General features: G+C 41.6%; 1 protein-coding gene across 2 annotated transcripts in view; it reads left to right on the top strand.

Annotated features, from left to right (window-relative positions):
* Positions 1-17,518, top strand: part of mgat4a (alpha-1,3-mannosyl-glycoprotein 4-beta-N-acetylglucosaminyltransferase A) — a 261,656-nt gene extending 244,138 nt beyond the window's left edge. For both annotated transcript variants that reach the window (XM_059646773.1, XM_048533263.1), the window contains exons 14-15: positions 11,119-11,231; positions 13,475-17,518. In XM_059646773.1, coding sequence (XP_059502756.1) covers positions 11,119-11,231; positions 13,475-13,501 — 140 coding nt within the window. In that variant the 3' untranslated portion in view covers positions 13,502-17,518. The remainder of the gene's footprint in view (positions 1-11,118; positions 11,232-13,474) is intronic.
* Positions 17,519-18,432: the final 914 nt, after the last annotated feature.

Below are 18,432 nucleotides of genomic sequence, written 5' to 3' on the forward strand. Positions count from 1 at the left end.
AAAAGCTGACGTTTTGGGCCTAGGCCCTTCATCAGAGAGGGGGATGGGGAGAGGGTTCTGAAATAAATAGGGAGAGAGGGGGAGGCAGACCAAAGATGGATTATGGAGAAGATAGGTGGAGAGGAGAGTATAGGTGAGGAGGGGATAGGTCAGTCCGGGGAGGACGGACAGGTCAAGGAGACGGGATGAGGTTGGTGCGGCTTGAGGTGGGAGGAGGGCATAGGTGAGAGGAAGAACAGGTTAGGGAGGCGGGGACGAGCTGGGCTGGTTTTGTGATGCAGTGGGGGGAGGGGACGAGCTGGGCTGGTCACCAGCATCACAAAATCAGCCCAGCTCATCCCCGCCTCCCTAACCTGTTCTTCCTCTCACCTATCCCCTTCTCCCACCTTTGCCGCACCACCAGTTCCTACCTACTAACCTCATCCCGCCTCCTTGACCTGTCCGTCCTCCCCGGACTGACCTATCCCCTCCCCACCTATACTCTCCTCTCCACCTATCTTCTCCTCTATCCAACTTCAGTCCGCCTCCCCATCTCTCCCTATTTATTCCAGAACCCTCACCCCATCCCCCTCTCTGATGAAGGGTCTAGCCCCAAAACGTCAGCTTTTGTGCACCTGAGATGCTGCTTGGCCTGCTGTGTTCATCCAGCTCCACACTTAGGTTTTCAAAAATGATAGATAACAATGTTGTACTCCCTCCAAGTCAATGTATCCTTCCCAAGGTGTGGTGTCCAGACCTTGCAGTACCCCAAGTGTGGTTGAACAGAGATTTGGTATGACTGTGTCATGTAAATTCTGAATCCTTTACACTCCACTCCTCCAGATATAAAAGCCAGCATTCCATTAGCTTTCTTGATTATTTGCTGCACCTGCTTACGAAGTTTTGAAGATTTACAAACCTGAACACCCCAAGTCTATTTCGACACCAACTGTATTTAACCTCAGGCCATCTAGAAAATACCCTGACCAATCCTTTCTTGGTCCAACGTGGATCTCTCATACTTTCTTACATTGGACTCCATTTGCCACAGTTTTACCTGTTCAATCACAAAAGAACAAAAGAGAAATACAGCACAGGAACAGGCCCTTCAGCCCTCTTAGCCTGTGCCGATCATCATACCCTGACTAAACTAAAAACAAGATTCCTGCTCTTATTCAGTCCATAACCCTCTATTCCCTCACTATTCATGTAGCCATCCAGATGCCTCTTAAATGTCGCCAATGTGCCTGCTTCCACCACCACCTCTGGCAGTCTATTCCAGGCTCCTATCACTCTTTGGATGAAAATCATTCATCACACATCTCCCTTAAACTTTGGCCCTCTCACCTTGGACCTGTGCCGCCTTGTAATTGAAACGTCAACCCTGGGAAAACGCTTCTGAATATCGACCCTATCTATGCCTCTCATAATTTCGTTGACCTCTATCACGTCTCCTCTCAACTGCCATCTTTCCAGTGAAAACAATCCTAGCCTTTTTAACCTTTCCACATGGTTGGTGCCCTAAAGACAGGGCAAAACCCTGGTAAACCTTTTCTGCACTCTCTCCAAAGCTTCCACATCCTTATGGTAGTGTGGCGACCATAACTGCACACAATTATAGACAATAGATGCGGGAGTAGGCCATTCAGCCCTTCGAGCCAGCACCACCATTCATTATGATCATGGCTGATCATCCACAATCAGTATCCTGTTCCTGCCTTATCCCCATAATCCTTGATTCCACTATCTTTAAGAGCTCTATCCATCTCCTTCTTGAAAGTATCCAGAGAATTGGCCTCCACTGCCTTCTGGGGCAGGGCATTCCATATATCCGCCACTCTCTGGGTAAAGAAGTTTTTCTTCAAATCTGTTCTAAATGGCCTACCCCTTATTTTTAAACTGTGTCCTCTGGTTCTGGACTCACCCATCAGCAGAAACATGCTTCCTGCCTCCACAGTGCCTAATCCCTTAATAATCATATACGTCTCAATCAGATCTCTTCTCATCCTTCTAAACTCAAGTGTATACAAGCCCAGTCGCTCCAATCTTTCAACATATGATAGTCCCGCCATTCCAAGAATTAACCTCGTGAACCTACACTGCACTCCTTCCGTAGCAAGAATGTCCTTCCTCAAATTTGGAGACCAAAACTGCACACAGCACTCCAGGTGCGGTCTCACCAGGGCCCTGTACAGCTGCAGAAGGACCTCTTTGCTCCGATACTCAATTCCTCTTGTGATGAAGGCCAGCATGCTATTAGCTTTCTTCACTGCCTGCTGTACCTGCATGCTTGCTTTCATTGACTGATGTACAAGAACACCTAGATCTCGTTGTACTTCCCCTTTACCTAACTTGACTCCATTGAGATAGTAATCCTCTTCTTGCCACCAAAATGGATGACCTCACATTTAACCACATTAAACTGCATCTGTCATGCATCCGTCCACTCACTTAGCCTGTCCAAGTCACCCTGTATTCTCATAAAATCGTCCTCACATTTCACACTGCCACCCAGCTTTGTGTCATCAGCAGATTTGCTAATCTTACTTTTAATGACTTCATCTATATCATTAATGTATATTGTAAACTGCTGTGGTCCCAGCACCGAACCTTGTGGTACCCCACTGGTCACTGCCTACCATTCTGAAAGGGACCTGTTTATCACTGCTCTTTGCTTCCTGTCAGCCAGCCAATTTTCAATCCAAGTCAGTATTTTTCCCCCAATACCATGTGGCCTAATTTTGTTCACCAATCTCCTATGTGGGACTTTATCAAAGGCTTTCTGAAAGTCCAGGTACACTACATCCACTGGTTCTCCCCTATCCATCTTCATCATTACATCCTCAAAAAATTCCAGAAGATTAGTCAAGCACAATTTCCCTTTCGTAAATCCATGCTGACTCTGACCTATTCTGTTAGTGCTATCCAAATGAGTTGTAATTTCATCTTTTATAATTGACTCCAGCATCTTTCCCACCACTGACGTCAGGCTAACTGGTCTAACATTTCCTGTTTTCTCTCTCCCTCCTTTCTTGAAAAGTGGGACAACATTAGCCACCTTCCAATCTGCAGGAACTGATCCTGAATCTATAGAACATTGGAAAATAATTACCAACGCGTCCACAATTTCTAGAGCCACCTCCTTAAGTACCCTTGGATGTAGACCATCAGGTCCCAGGGACTTATCAGTCTTCAGACCTAACAGTCTATCCAACGCCATTTCCTGCCTAATATAAATTCCCTTTAGTTTGTCCATTACCCTCGCTCCTTCAGCCACTATAACATCTGGGAGATTGTGTCTTCCCTAGTGAAGACAGATCCAAAGTACCTATTCAACTCTTCTGCCATTTCCTTGTTCCCCATAATAAATTCACTAGTTTCTGTCTTCAAGGGCCCAATTTTAGTCATAACCATTTTTTTTCTTTTTACAGACCTAAAAAAGCTTTTACTATCCTCCTTTATATTTTTGGCCAGTTTGCCTTCGTACCTCATTTTTTCTCCACGTATTGCCATTTTAGTTATCTTCTGTTGCTCTTTAAAAGTTTCCCAGTCCTCCGGCTTCCCACTCATCTTTGCTATGTTATACTTCTCTTTTATCTTTATATAGTCCTTAACTTCCCTCTTCAGCCACGGCTGCCCCCGCCTCCCCTGAGGATCTTTCTTCCTCTTTGGTATGAACTGATCCTGCACCTTCTGCATTATATCCAGAAATACCTGCCATTGTTGTTCCACTGCCATCCCTGCCAGGGTATTGAACCACTGAACTGTGGCCAGCTTCTCCCTCATAGCTCCATAGTTCCCTTTGTTCAACTGCAATACTGACACTTCCGATTCTCCCTTCTCCCTCTCAAACTGCAGATTAAAACTTATCATATTGTGGTCACTACCTCCTAATGGCTCCTTTACTTTGAGGTCCCTGATCAAATCCGGTTCATTGCACAACACCAGATCCAGAATTGCCTCCTCCCTGGTAGGCTCCAGTACAAGCTGTTCTAAGAATCCATCTTGGAGGCACTCACCAAACTCCCTTTCTTGGGGTGCAGTACCATCCTGATTCTCCCAGTCTACCTGCATGTTGAAATCCCCCATAACAACTGTAGTGATAGCTTTGGGACAGGCCAATTTCAACTCTTGATTCAACTTACACCCTACATCCAGACTACTGTTTGGGGGCCTGTAGATAATTCCCATTAGGGTCTTTCTACCCTTAGAATTTCTTAGCTCTATCCATATTGACTCTACATCTCCTGATTCAATGTCCCCCCTCGCAATGGACTAAATATCATTCCTCACCAACAGGGCCACCCCATCCCCTCTGCCCGTCAGTCTGTCCTTTCAATAGCACATATAGCCTTGGACATGTGGAGACTGTTTAAGGAACAGTTGTTGCGAGTGATGAGTAAATATGTCCCTCTGAGACAGGCAAGAAGGGGTAAGATAAAGGAACCTTGGATGACGAGAGCGGTGGAGCTTCTTGTGAAAAGGAAGAAGGTAGCTTACATAAGGTGGAGGAAGCTAGGGTCAAGTTCAGCTAGAGAGATTTACATGCAGGCAAGGAAGGAGCTCACAAATGGTCTGAGGAGAGCCAGGAGGGGGCACGAGAAAGGCTTGGCAGAAGGAATCAGGGAAAACACAAAGGAATTTTACACTTATGTGAGGAATAAGAGAATGGTCAAAGAAAGAGTAGGGCCGATCAGGGATAGCATAGGGAACTTGTGTGTGGAGTCTGAGGAGGTAGGGGATGCCCTAAATGAGGTTTTTGCTTCTGTCTTTACGAAAGAAATGAATTTTGTAGTGAATGAAACCTTTGAAGAGCAGGTGTGCATGCTGGAATGGATAGAGATAGAGGAAGCTGATGTGCTGAAAATTTTGTCAAACATTAAGATTGACAAGTCGCCAAGCCCGGACCAGATTTGTCCTCGGCTGCTTTGGGAAGCGAGAAATGCAATTGCTTCGCCACTTGCAAAGATCTTTGCATCCTTACTCTCCACCGGAGTCGTACCTGAGGACTGGAGAGAGGCAAATGTAATTCCTCTCTTCAAGAAAGGAAATAGGGAAATCCCCGGCAATTACAGACCAGTAAGTCTCACGTCTGTCGTCTGCAAGGTGTTAGAAAGGATTCTGAGGGATAGGATTTATGACCATCTGGAAGAGCATGGCTTGATCAAATACAGTCAACACGGCTTTGTGAGGGGTAGGTCATGCCTCACAAACCTTATCGAGTTTTTTGAGGATGTGACTAGAAAAGCTGATGAGGGTCGAGCTGTGGATGTGGTGTATATGGACTTCAGTAAGGCATTTGATAAGGTTCCCCATGGTAGACTCATTCAGAAGGTCAGGAGGAATGGGATACAGGGGAACTTAGCTGTCTGGATACAGAATTGGCTGGCCAACAGAAGACAGCGAGTGGTAGTTGAAGGAAAATATTCTGCCTGGAAGTCAGTGGTGAGTGGGGTTCTACAGGCCTCTGTCCTTGGGCCTCTACTGTTTGTAATTTTTATTAATGACTTGGATGAGGGGATTGAAGGATGGGTCAGCAAGTTTGCAGACGACACAAAGGTCGGAGGGGTCGTTGACAGTATAGAGGGCTGTTGTAGGCTGCAGCGGGACATTGACAGGATACAGAGATGGGCTGAGAGGTGGCAGATGGAGTTCAACCTGGATAAATGCGAGGTGATGCATTTTGGAAGGTCAAATTTGAAAGCTGAGTACAGGATTAAGGATAGGATTCTTGGCAGTGTGGAGGAACAGAGGGATCTTGGTGTGCGGATACATAGATCCCTTAAAATGGCCATCCAAGTGGACAGGGTTGTTAAGAAAGCATATGGTGTTTTGGCTTTCATTAGCAGGGGGATTGAGTGTAAGAGTCGTGAGATCTTGTTGCAGCTCTATAAAACTTTGGTTAGACCGCACTTGGAATACTGCGTCCAGTTCTGGTCGCCCTATTATAGGAAAGATGTGGATGCTTTGGAGAGGGTTCAGAGGAGGTTTACCAGGATGCTGCCTGGACTGAAGGGCTTATCTTATGAAGAGAGGTTGACTGAGCTCGGACTTTTTTCATTGGAGAAAAGGAGGAGGAGAGGGGACCTGATTGAGGTATACAAGATAATGAGAGGCATAGATAGAGTTGATAGCCAGAGACTATTTCCCAGGGCAGAAATGGCTAACACAAGGGGTCATAGTTTTAAGCTGGTTGGAGGAAAGTATAGAGGGGATGTCAGAGGCGGGTTCTTTACACAGAGAGTTGTGAGAACATGGAATGCGTTGCCAGCAGCAGTTGTGGAAGCAAGGTCATTGGGGTCATTTAAGAGACTGCTGGACATGCATATGGTCACCGAAATTTGAGGGTGCATACATGAGGATCAATGGTCGGCACAACATTGTGGGCTGAAGGGCCTGTTCTGTGCTGTACTGTTCTATGTTCTATGTTCTATATTCATTTCCCAGGCCCTGCCCACTTGAAGCCACGTCTCAGTTATCCTCACAACATCGTACCTGCCAATTTCCAACTGAGCCTCAAGCTCATCCACCTTATTCCTTATGCTTTGTGCATTCATATATAATATTTTTAATTTGTTTCTCCCCTCACCCTTCCTATCAATCCCTATTTCACTTGGCCATACTGTATGATCCCTTCTTGAGTTTTCTGCTCCATTGATTCTGTTGTCCTTCTTAACCTCTCTTATTCTCACTTTCCCTTTAACTTCATGCTTAAATTTCCAGTTTCCCCCCCCCCCACTACTTAGTTTAAACACACCTGTGTTGCAGTGGCAAACCTGCCTGCCAGAATGCTGGTCCCCCACCTATTAAGGTGCAACCTGTCCCTCCTGTACAATTTTCCTTACCCCAAAACATACCCCAGTGATCCAAGAATTTAAATCTTTGCTTCCTGCACCAGTTCCTCGCCACTCATTCAAGTCCATTACCTCCCTGTTCCTGCCCTCTCCAGCCAGAGGAACTGGAAGCAAACCAGAGATTGCCACCCTGGAAGTCCTGCTTTTCAGCCTTCTTCCGAGTTCTCTGAAGCCCCGCTGTAGAATGTCCCTCCTCTTCTTCCTGACATCATTAGTGCTGACATGCACCATCACCTCTGTCTCTTCACCTTCACCCTTGAGGATTCCCTGCACTCTATCAGTGACGTCCTGTATCCTGGCACCAGGAAGGCAACACACCATCCTCAAATCCTGCCTGTTGCCGCAGAAACCCCTTTCAGTCCCTCTCACCCTGCATGATGTCTGACTCCTCAGCCCTGCCTCTACACCGATCTATCAATGTCCCTTTAGTCTGTCAATATCCCTTTGTAATGTTCTGCTATCTGTCTATAATACCACCTAACTTTGTGTCATCAGTAAATTTGGATAAATGACTTTCTTTACCATTATTCAAGTTGCTAATAAATGTTGTGAATAATTGAGCCCCTAAAACAGATCCTTATGCGGTAGGGGATGCGGTTGAGGAAGGAAGAATGAGTGGATGGAGGGAGATGGAACCCAGAAAGTGAGAGAGAGGTTTAAAAAAAAAAGTGGGCAGATGTAGGGATTATTGATAGTGAAGCAGGGAATAAGAGAAGCTAGATTGGTGGTAATGGGGGCTATGAGAGAATGGGTTGCCTGTGCTGAAAGCAACCCATTCCATGACAAGACCTGGGATATGAGATTGGTTAATAGACATAGAAGGAGAAGGTCATGCTCTAAAATTGTAAAACTTGATGTTGCGTCTTGAAGGCTGTAAGATGCCTAAATGGAAAGTGAAGGTGCTGATCTTCCAGCTTGCTTTGAGCTTCAAATCGTTGTCAGCTCAAGGTAATAGGTGTCAACATTCAACAAGTGATAAATACATAGCAGGATGACAGATTTCAGATTGGATCCTAAAATCTAACACTCTTTGAAAACTTACAAATATCCATAATTCAAAACTGCATTGCTTTCTGTTCATGGAGCAAACCATCACCCCACTGTAATGAAATTCTCCATCTTGTGGATTGATTTGTCATTAGTTTTTACACTAGAAACCAAGTCTAAGCCTTAACACCTCAGATATTTCCTCAAATAATGGTACATAAGAAATTGTCTATTTTCAAATATATTTGTTGACTGACTGCATTTGAAGAGCGATGGGTCTCAATATTAATGGAATAGCCATAAAAGGTTATAAATCAGCCTTCCTTCCATTGACTCCGTCTACACTTCCCGCTGACTCAGGAAAGCAGCCAACACAATCAAAGACCCCTCCTATCCCAGGTGTACTCTTCTCCATCCTCTTCCATCAGGCAGAAGATGCAAAAGTTTGAAAGCAAGTGCCAACAGATACAAGAACAGCTTGTCTCCCATTGTTATCAGACTTATGAACGGACCTCTCATATATTAGAGTTGATCTTTCTCTGCACCTTCTCTGTAGCTGTTCCACTATCTTCTGCATTGTGTCCTATTACACTGAAGTATTTCTGATTTGTTTGGATAGCACAGAAAACAATACTTTTCACCATGTCTTGATACTTGTGACAATAATAAATTGGATCAAGTCAAATCAAATAAACAGCTCATTTCAATCACAATTTTATAATTCTTGAAAGGGGTAGGGTATGACTTGCAAAGTCGACATATGTTGTCCAGTCTCAGTTGCCCTTGAACTGAATGGCTTAGTATGACATTTCAGAGGGCAGTTAAGAGCCAGCCACTGGTGTGGGTCTGGAGTCACATGTAGGCCTGACCAGGTAAGAATGGCAGAGTTGCTTCCCTAAAGGACATTAGTGAATCAGATGGAATTTTTTACATCAATTAGTAATGGTTGCTGAGAGACTAGTTTTTAATCACAATTTTTTTTATTGAATTCAAATTTCGCTATCTGCTACGCTAGGATTCAAACCCTCTTCTCGAATGTTAGTCTGGATTATTAGTCCATTGCTGACACCACAACCTGTCCTTGATCATAAGGTAACGCTTAAAAACTTCTGTCTTTTAAAAAAGTTAGAAATGTAACATAGAGTCACATAGAATCACAGATTCGTATCGCATAGAACCAACCCTTCGGTCCAACCAGTCCATGCCAACATAATCCAAAACTAAACTAGTCCCACCTCCTGCTCCTGGCCCATATCCATCCAAACTTTTCCTATTCATATACTCATCTAAGTGTCTTTTAAATGTTGTAACTGTGCCCACATCCACCACTTCTACAGGAAGTTAATTCCACGTGAACCACACTCTGTGTTTAAAAAAAAAAATTGCCCCCATGTATTTTTTTTTAATCTTTCTCCTCTCACCTTAAAAATATGCCCCCTAGTCTTGAAACCCTCCCCTTGAAAAGACACCTAACATTAACCCAATCAATAGCCCTTATAATTTTATAAACCTCTATAAGATCACCTCTCAACCCTCTATGCTCCAACGTGATTTCCATTCAATGAATAGTAGATGAGGTAAGATTTCAGGGAAATCAACAGTGCGTTTATGTATTTTACCCTTGAAGAGGAGAAGCATCTGATTTATCTTTACTGTGTCATCTTAGTATTTCTCTGCTGCCTGCAAAGTCAGTGGATCAAGTGCCTGTGGAAAGTTGCACATTGGCTTTACAACCGTGACTTTCTCTTGAACTTTTTCTTGACCATCTTCCTTGCATATGTTTTAAACATTTTCACCCAGTTAAGGTGCCGTTCACAAAAAGTGCTTGAAAGCTTTCTGGCATTGTAATTCTCACGTCACTTATTCAACCTTAATATATGCTCCACTTAGCTCCACCAGAAAACAAAAACGTACAAGCTTTCTAGGTCATCTTTCCACATGGCTGCAGAGCTCCCTTTTAAGATCTGTGGCGTAGCCTGCTCAAAGCCACAAAATGGCTTTGAGCAGGCTACGCCACAGATCAAAATACTAAAAGTTGCATACTGCAGGTAGCTAGTTTCATGAGAAAATAACTCTAGCCAAGATGGCAGCAGCCAAAATGCCTGAATAAACAGGATGATAAATAATATTATGTGATTTTCAGTCTGTTATTTCCCTTTTTTATGGGTATAGAATTGACCCTATTATCTTTACAATCACATTTTTTACCCAGAAGAGTTGACACCCTTCGTGTGTATTGTATCTTCCTTTTGTTGTGTAAATTTGTTATACTTCAGATGACTAGGGAATATAAGTAACTTTCCCAGTAAGAAGAAAATTGTCTCCCTCTGCTTTGGCTCAAAATGCCTTTCTGCAATTTTTTGCTTGAGCAGCATATCTTGCTTTTCAAATTAATATAATCAGTAGATTGTAAGAATCCTGGTTATTAAAGGTAGCATTGTGAAAGTAGATTGTTTGCATCAAGTGTACTATCAATATCAACCATCCAGAATAAGAGGTCATAGTTTTAGGATTAAGGCTAGAAGAAGGGTGGCGTGGTGGCTCGGTGGTTAACAAAGCTGTCTCACAGCGTCAGGGATCTGGGTTTGATTCTACCCTTGGGTGACTGTCTGTGTGGAGTTTGCACATTCTCCCCGTGTCTGCGTGGGTTTTCTCTGGATGCTCTGGTTTCCTCCCACAGTCCAAAGATGTGTCGGGTAGATAGAATGGCCTTGTTAAATGTTTAGGCTCGGTGGATTAGACATGGGGAAATGCAGAGGTAGGGGAATGAGTCAGGGTGGGATGTTCTTCAGAGGGGCAGTGTGGACTTGTTGGGCCAAATGGCCTGTTTCCACAGGATTCTGTGATTTTTAAAACTGAGTGAGGAGAAATTACTTTGTGAATCTGCGGCATTCAGTACCCCAGAGTGTGATGGATGCTGGGACATTGTCTATCTCCTCCTTAAATTTATCAGATTTTTAAATTAATAATGGGTTGAAGGATTATGGAGAGTGGGCAGGAACATTTAGGCTGAGATGAGATCATGGTTGCCTCAAATGGTGGAGCAGGTTTGAGGGCCTGAATCACCAATTGCTGTTCCTACTCCTTATGTTTTCATGTTTTGAGATATGTTTGTGCCTCAGCTGCATTTTTATTAGCAATGAATAATAATGCCCAAAACATTGTTAAGCTCCTACAGTTTTTTTTGTATCACTCTTCTCATTAATTTGGTATAAAATTTGTAACCACATTTCACTTCGGCAGTGGCCTAAACACAGAAAAAAAATCATCTGCTCTTCTCTTTCTTCCTGGTGCTTAGGTACATTTACAAATGGAGTAGCTGAAGGTGCTATCGACCAGCGATTGAACCCCATCACTGCCATTAGGTTGTCAATTTTACAAGATTCCACTGTGTGGGTTCTTCTTGACGAGGTGAGATGGCCCACAACAGATTCATGTTGCTGTTCAATTGTGTGATTCCATGAACAAACTGTTTCTTAGGAAATAAAAACCAAAAGAACTGCTGATGCTGTAAATCAGGATCAAAACCAAAGTTGCTGGAAAAGCTCAGCAGGTCTGGCAGCATCCATGAAGGAGAAAACAGAGTTAACGTTTTGGGTCCGGTGACCCTTCCTCAGAACTGATGGTGGCTGGGAAAGCGTCAGTTTATATGAAGAAAATAGGGAGGTGGGTGGGGTAGGCAGTAAACGGTAGGATAGAACCCAATGACAGAAAAAGACAATAAAATGTGCGGCTGGATGAACACAGCAGGCAAAGCAGCATCTCAGGAGCACAAAAGCTGATGTTTCGGGCCTAAACCCTTCATCAGAGAGGGGGATGGGGTGAGGGTTCTGGAATAAATAGGGAGACAGGGGGAGGCGGACCGAAGATGGAGAGAAAAGAAGATAGGTGGAGAGGAGAGTATAGGTGGGGAGGTAGGGAGGGGATAGGTCAGTCCAGGGAAGATGGACAGGTCAAGGAGGTGGGATGAGGTTAGTAGGTAGGAGATGGAGGTGCGGTTTGGGGTGAGAGGAATGGATAGGTGAGAGGAAGAACAGGTTAGGGAGGCAGAGACAGGTTGGACTGGTTTTGGGATGCAGTGGGTGGAGGGGAAGAGCTGGGCTGGTTGTGTGGTGCAGTGGGGGGAGGGGACAAACTGGGTTTTGGGATGCGGTGGGGAAAGGGGAGATTTTGAAGCTTGTGAAGTCCACATTGATACCATTGGGCTGCAGGGTTCCCAAGCGGAATATGAGTTGCTGTTCCTGTTGGACAGACAACTGATCGTTGGCAACTCCATTGTGTGTCCAACTGTCTTTCTCTCTCTCTCTGGGCTCTATCCTGTAGTTTATTCCTACCCCACCCACCCACCTCCCTGTTTGCTGTATATAAACTGACGTTTCCCCAGCCACCATCAGTTCTGAGGAAGGGTCACCGGACCCAAAGCGTTAACTCTGTTTTCTCCTTCATGGATGCTGCCAGACCTGCTTTTCCTGTAAGTTTGGTTTTGTTCCTGTTTCTTAGGAAGCTAGTTTGAAGGTCATGTGGACAGTCATTCTTTGAAGTTTAAAACAGACATGCACAAAAATCTGTGCAATTATAGGAAAGTCTTTCATAATCCCAAAGCAAAGTCTTTCATAATCCTTGCTGGTTACACGGTATTTCTTGTAATGTAATTTCTCGTAATATTTCTTGCATTCCCACTGGTCTGATGTAGGGAAGGCAGTAGCCAATTTACATGCAGGAGGGTAGCAAAGGGATGATGACCAGATCATTAACTTATTTTTCATGACCCTTGAGAGAGAAGAAAAGGAACAGCGGTTATGGCCTGCGCATCTTTCATACAGTGCCATGGGATTTTTATACCCACCTGAAAGCAAAGAAGGTGCTTTAGATTATTGCCTCACCTGAAATCATTGTCCATTTTCAAGACTCGTTTTGCAACAGCTCTGCTTTAATTAGCAAAGAGAATACCTCAAGAACATGTTTACTTGTTTATTGCATAGAAATCTGGGCCAACCTGGAGGAGATGAACACCAGCAATGAGAATGCAATCAGGATCTCGTATATTTCCAATAGGGACTGCAAATCCTGTGTCCTTGACAAATCGAGCATCACGAATGCCCAATATTGTGAAGCTTGAGCATCTCTCAGACTAAAAAATCTGCAGAATTCAAAACTGAAGGAAAATATCGAGTACTTTTCTCAGTAGATCATAAAATTAATAAATATTTTATTTTTATAACACTTTCAGTGCACCTTCGTGTCTTTATATAGCACTTTTTAGTTTGTAAAAACATCACAAGAATGTTTCAGACAGTACTTGACACCACCTCACACAAGGATGGGATGACAAGTGACCAAAAGTTTGGTCAAGGAGGCAGTTTTCAGGAGAAACTCATTGGAGAACAGAGAGAGAGATTAAGATATGGAGAAATTTAAGGAGGGCATTACAGATTAAGATCTAGCTACCTGAACGTCCAGCTATAAATGCCATAGTGATGCAAAACAGGGAGTACAGAGATCTGTGGGTCTCGCGGTTAGGTGTGTTTACTCTAAGTTACTGTATATCACTGAATGCTTCAAAAATAATTTGAAATGGCTTATCATGATGGTCATTGTTTCTATGATCCATGAATAATATATGCTTATAATATTGTGTCTCCTTCCTATTCCAGATCCAGCTTAAAAAAGCTGCCAATTAATCAGTATTTAAATGAGATTCAGAATGGGTCTATTTTATACAACAAAAAGTCCCACGGAAGTTTAATAACTTCATAGACACTCTTTTAATAATGAAGTGTTGATACTGATCACAGAATTCATGGAAATATTGCCTCATCGTCTGATCGCCGTGGATGTTTATTGTTCCTGGACACTACCTCCTGTGAAATCTACTGTAATTTTCTATGTAACAATTCTAATTTTGAAGAGTTATCAGCTGGAACCTCTTGGTAATCAGAAGTTAATAGACTGTTCTTATCATGAGTTTAGCTGAGGTGTAAATGTATTTTTTGTTACCCATTTTACCAGTAAAACTTACCTAAATACTAAGTAAAGATAAACAAATAAGTGAGACTACTTCTGTATAAAGGGGTTAAATAAGTTACAAATTTTGAACATACATTGTGCATCAGGGACAGAAACTGTACAAACAGGCGAGAAAAGATTGGTCGTGGTGATGGGGCAATGAAGGGATGGTAACCTTTAATTTATTGTAAATATGCATAACACAGATGTGTATCATGTTTTAAGACATTCCAGGCAGATGTAGTTTCTTGATCATAAATACTGTATTTAATTTCTAAGCAAATTAAGTTAACTTCTGAAGAAGTATTTTATTTTTTATGAAGGAGAGAAATTGCCTTTTCAAAGTCTTGACTTGTGAATGTTGAAATTTGCCATGTCCTTGAGATGCAGTTGCATCTCATTGCATTCCAGCAGCATTGAGGCATGTAAAAACTTATGTGCCTTAAATATCATGTTACTACAGCTGGTTAGCATTAGTAATATTGAGCTGATAGCAGGCAACAATTCTTCTTTCCATTTTTAACAAGTTATTCACTTGCAAAGAGGCCAAGAAGAAGTGGAAATTTTGCTGACCACTTCATATCTTGCTTATTAGAAAATATTCTTAATAATCTTAACATCATTTTCAGGAAAGAAATATAATTGTTCATCTAGTACTTAAACACAACACCCACATGGCAAAAAAAATATTAAGGAGCAGGTAGCCCCTTCCATTGCAGCTTTGTGTCAATACTTTTTAAAAGATATCTTATCCAGGCAGCCCCACATTGCAGATGGGTTCAATTCTTGATTCTGTTCACCTGTCAATTGATATGTGAGTCGGAGCACAATGCAAGACAATATAAAACAGCCAGTTGTATGGGCGAGAAAACTTCCTTATGTCGGATCTTTAAAATGACACCCCTGTATGGGATTGTGCTCCAAAGTATGAGCATTGACAAGTTGGATCTTTGTAAATCAGGGGCCCTCTGCAGTGTCGGTGACATTGCAAGTCCTTTATTCTCATAACTTGGATAATCTTCCTCAGCAAAGAGATACATTTGGAGATTTTATTTCTGGAAACATGAGTTTGATGGATTAGATACAGGGTTAACTTGCTGTGTTTTTTTTCATATGTACCGTATGGATTCTGTAAATACTGGCTGGATTTACCAGTGACTGTATAACCAGTGATAAATCTTCCTAGTTTTCTACTGGAAAGCTTTTTTTTAGTTGATATAGACAGGCAATGTGCATTAAACTAGATTTTTATGATCATGTGCAATCATCCATTAGTTTGGTGGTATTTTAACACTGTTTGAAATGTTACTAGAAGAGGGGTTTCTCTGTTGAAGGAGGATATAAATATGATGAACTCTGCTTGGATACGCCAAAGTTTGCATTAATAAGTGCAATATTGAAAATGATGACTCAGACAGTAGGTGTGATTCATGTTTTCAGTGTTTCCATTTATTTAAAAATTCTATTTAAATTGGACAATCTTAGTATTTTAAAGTCTTGGAGAAAATAATTATTGAAAAGCTTGTGGCAGAATTTAGTTGTCTCCCTATCAACTGCATCAAAGTAATTTATATATATTGGAAAAGGTTTGAATAGAGAGGGAATACAAAAACATGTCAACAAGGTTGGGGAGACAAAAGTTAGCTTCGTAAAGAAATTACCAACAAAGTTGGACAATTTGAAGTTGAAATTTTAATATTATTAATAATGCACAGTTCAGAGTCATAAGATGAGCTGCCTAAATATTAATGAACTTCAATCTAAAAACAGAAAAATGCAAGCCAGTCAATACAAATAATGTGAAAAGACCCATTAATAATTTGGATACAGGTTGTTTCTCAGACCCTTTTGTTATTGAAGGTCTCTAATAACAAATGCATTCATTTTATGAAGTAATTATTTAATAACTAAGCATTGGCTGAAAAATACATATTTTTAAATTATTTAAACTGTCAAACCAAGATCAAATCAGTTGATTTCAGTTTCAAATCTTTTGAGAAAGCTATTTTCATCAACAAATCAGGATAGATGATGGGTGTTAAGCAAACGTCAGAATGATACATCTGAAGTCAAATTGTGAGATTCCTTGTGGGCCTTCATTAATTATCAATTTGCATTCAAAAAGGTTCAATCTAATTTTCCAAAATATCTGAAGCTGTGGATCTATTTATGGCACCTCTAGCCCATCCTTCATCTTGTGTACATTGCATTTGTGTGATTTTCCACAGTTGTTCGCTGTGTGTGCTGACTGTTTGTATGTGTGCTGGATCATAACATACAAAAAAATTATAAACTTCCGTGGTCTTTGCTTTTCCCTTCTTGCAATTTCTTCTTGAAAAGTCATTAGAAATCACTGGAGGATTGGAAGAAACAATATTTAAGGGGTTTTTCCATTAAGGCTTAAGACTGATCTGTATTTTGTTAAATCTGTGGGGGTGAGGAGGGAGCATCAGAATTAGTTTATTGGATGAGAAACAGCTTGGATTGTCCTGGGGATGGATAATACTTTACATTCATCCATATATATTCAATTCACACTTCTGCTACTGTTGGAGCTGTACAATAGATCCATGTTTGCTGCTTGCAAAATTTAATCAAATTGTGTAACACAGAATGAAATACAGCACAGCGCTGTTGTTTGAAGGTTGGTCCTGATTTTTAATCATTGCATTTAAAATTAGAAAAATAAAGTTGAAATATTGATCATATATGAGTTAGGTGAGGTAATTTACTGCCAAACCTCCTACTTGCACAGTGAGTTGTGAATCTTGGTAAACGACATGCACAGATCAGCTAATAATAGTAAATAGGAACTCAGCGGGCTCATCTCTAGTACTTTTTTAAATAATAAATTATAGATTTATTGCAAATCAAGTATTAAGGAATCCCTTTTACATAATATGTCACAGATCAATCACTTCTTGAAATATGATGTTTTTGCTTATTTTTATGGATATGTTTATGCTTTTGTTTGTAAGAACGCTCCAGTGCACCTGCTTCTTTTAATGTCAATGTGCCTTTCATCAATGGTCCACGTTATTTTCATAAATGTGCCATAACTTTGCAATGAACACCATTGTAATAAAATTGAACTTGTTATACGTTGAATTGTAATTTATGTGTAGAATGTTCTGTATAATTGGCTTCTTTAACTTCAGTCCGTTATGTAATAAATTGCTACATTTTTGGATGTCAGTTTTGACATTGTATAAGCAATTTGTTTGTAATGTTCTTTGCGATGTGTGAGTCCAGTAACATAGTAGTTTCTAATCACTGGATTAGCCATCCAGAGCCTTAGCCTAACAATTTAGAGACAAGAGTTCAAATCCCACCACAAAAGTAGACTCGATTGTAAATTGTTAATTTTTGTAAGCCTGGAATTAAACAAAAACTAGTAATAGTGACCAAGTAACCGACAGTTTCTGGTAAGAGCCAACCTGATTCACTAATGCTAATAACAGATGGAAATTTGCCTTCCATCCTCACTCTAGACTTGTATGTGATTCCTGATTACAGCAATGTCTTGCATCATAATCATTATGGAGCAGAAGAAGGCCATTGGCCCATAAGTCTACATCAGGCTACTATCTAAGATGGCTTTATTATCTATTCCCAATCTCCTGCCTTTTTTCCATATCCCCACTCGTCACTATCCAAATAATCAGCCAATGCTTTTTTGAATGCCTCAATTGAACCTGCTTGTAATACATTTCCAGACAGTGCATTTGAAATGCAAATAACTTGTTAATAAAAAAGTTCTTTTCTTTCTTCACATCAGCCTCCTTTCATTTGAACATCATTTTAAATGCCCTGTCAAAAGATCTGCAGTGTCCTTCAGTTTTAGCAAGCCGCTTCAAAAATCACCAAGAATAAAACTGGATGAACTTCCCAGTCCAGTAGATCCATCAGAATACTTCTTACTAACATCTAGGGACTTGGTCAAAACATTTAATTATCCTACTGACTAGGCAAGTATCACATTGACACACTCCTATTCTCAGAATCATGCCTTTCAGACAAAGCACATCCTGAGAATCATTTCCCCAGAGCAGAACATGTCCAAGCCCAGCAGGCATAAATTTAAGGTGAGCAGTAAGTGATTTAGAGGCAATCTGAGAAAACTGTTTGTATCCAGAGTGTGGTAGAAATATGGAATGCGCTGCCTGAGAGGTGATGGAGACAGGTATTCAAGAAGCATCTGGATGAGTACTTAGCCTACCATACCCTGGCATTTTATGGACCAAATGGGGGTAAATGGGATTAGTGCAGTGGAGTATTTGTTTGTCAGCATGGACATGGTTGGCTGAAGGACCTGTTTCTATCCTGTATGACTCTGATTCTAAGATCTTCGAGGTGTACAAGGTAATGAGAGGCATGGATAGAGTCGATAGCCAGAGACTTTTCCCCAGGGCAGGATTGACTGCCATGAGGGGTCATAGTTTTAAGGTGCTAGGAGGAAGGTATAGAGGAGATGTCAGAGGGAGGTTCTTCACCCAGAGAGTTGTGAGCGCATGGAATACTTTGCCAGTGGTAGTCGTGGAAGCGGAGTCATTAGTGACATTTAAGCGACTGCTGGACATGCACATGGATAGCAGTGAATTGAGGG

This window comes from Stegostoma tigrinum, chromosome 6 (genome assembly GCF_030684315.1).
Source record: "Stegostoma tigrinum isolate sSteTig4 chromosome 6, sSteTig4.hap1, whole genome shotgun sequence".
NCBI classification, from domain to species: Eukaryota; Metazoa; Chordata; class Chondrichthyes; order Orectolobiformes; family Stegostomatidae; genus Stegostoma; species Stegostoma tigrinum.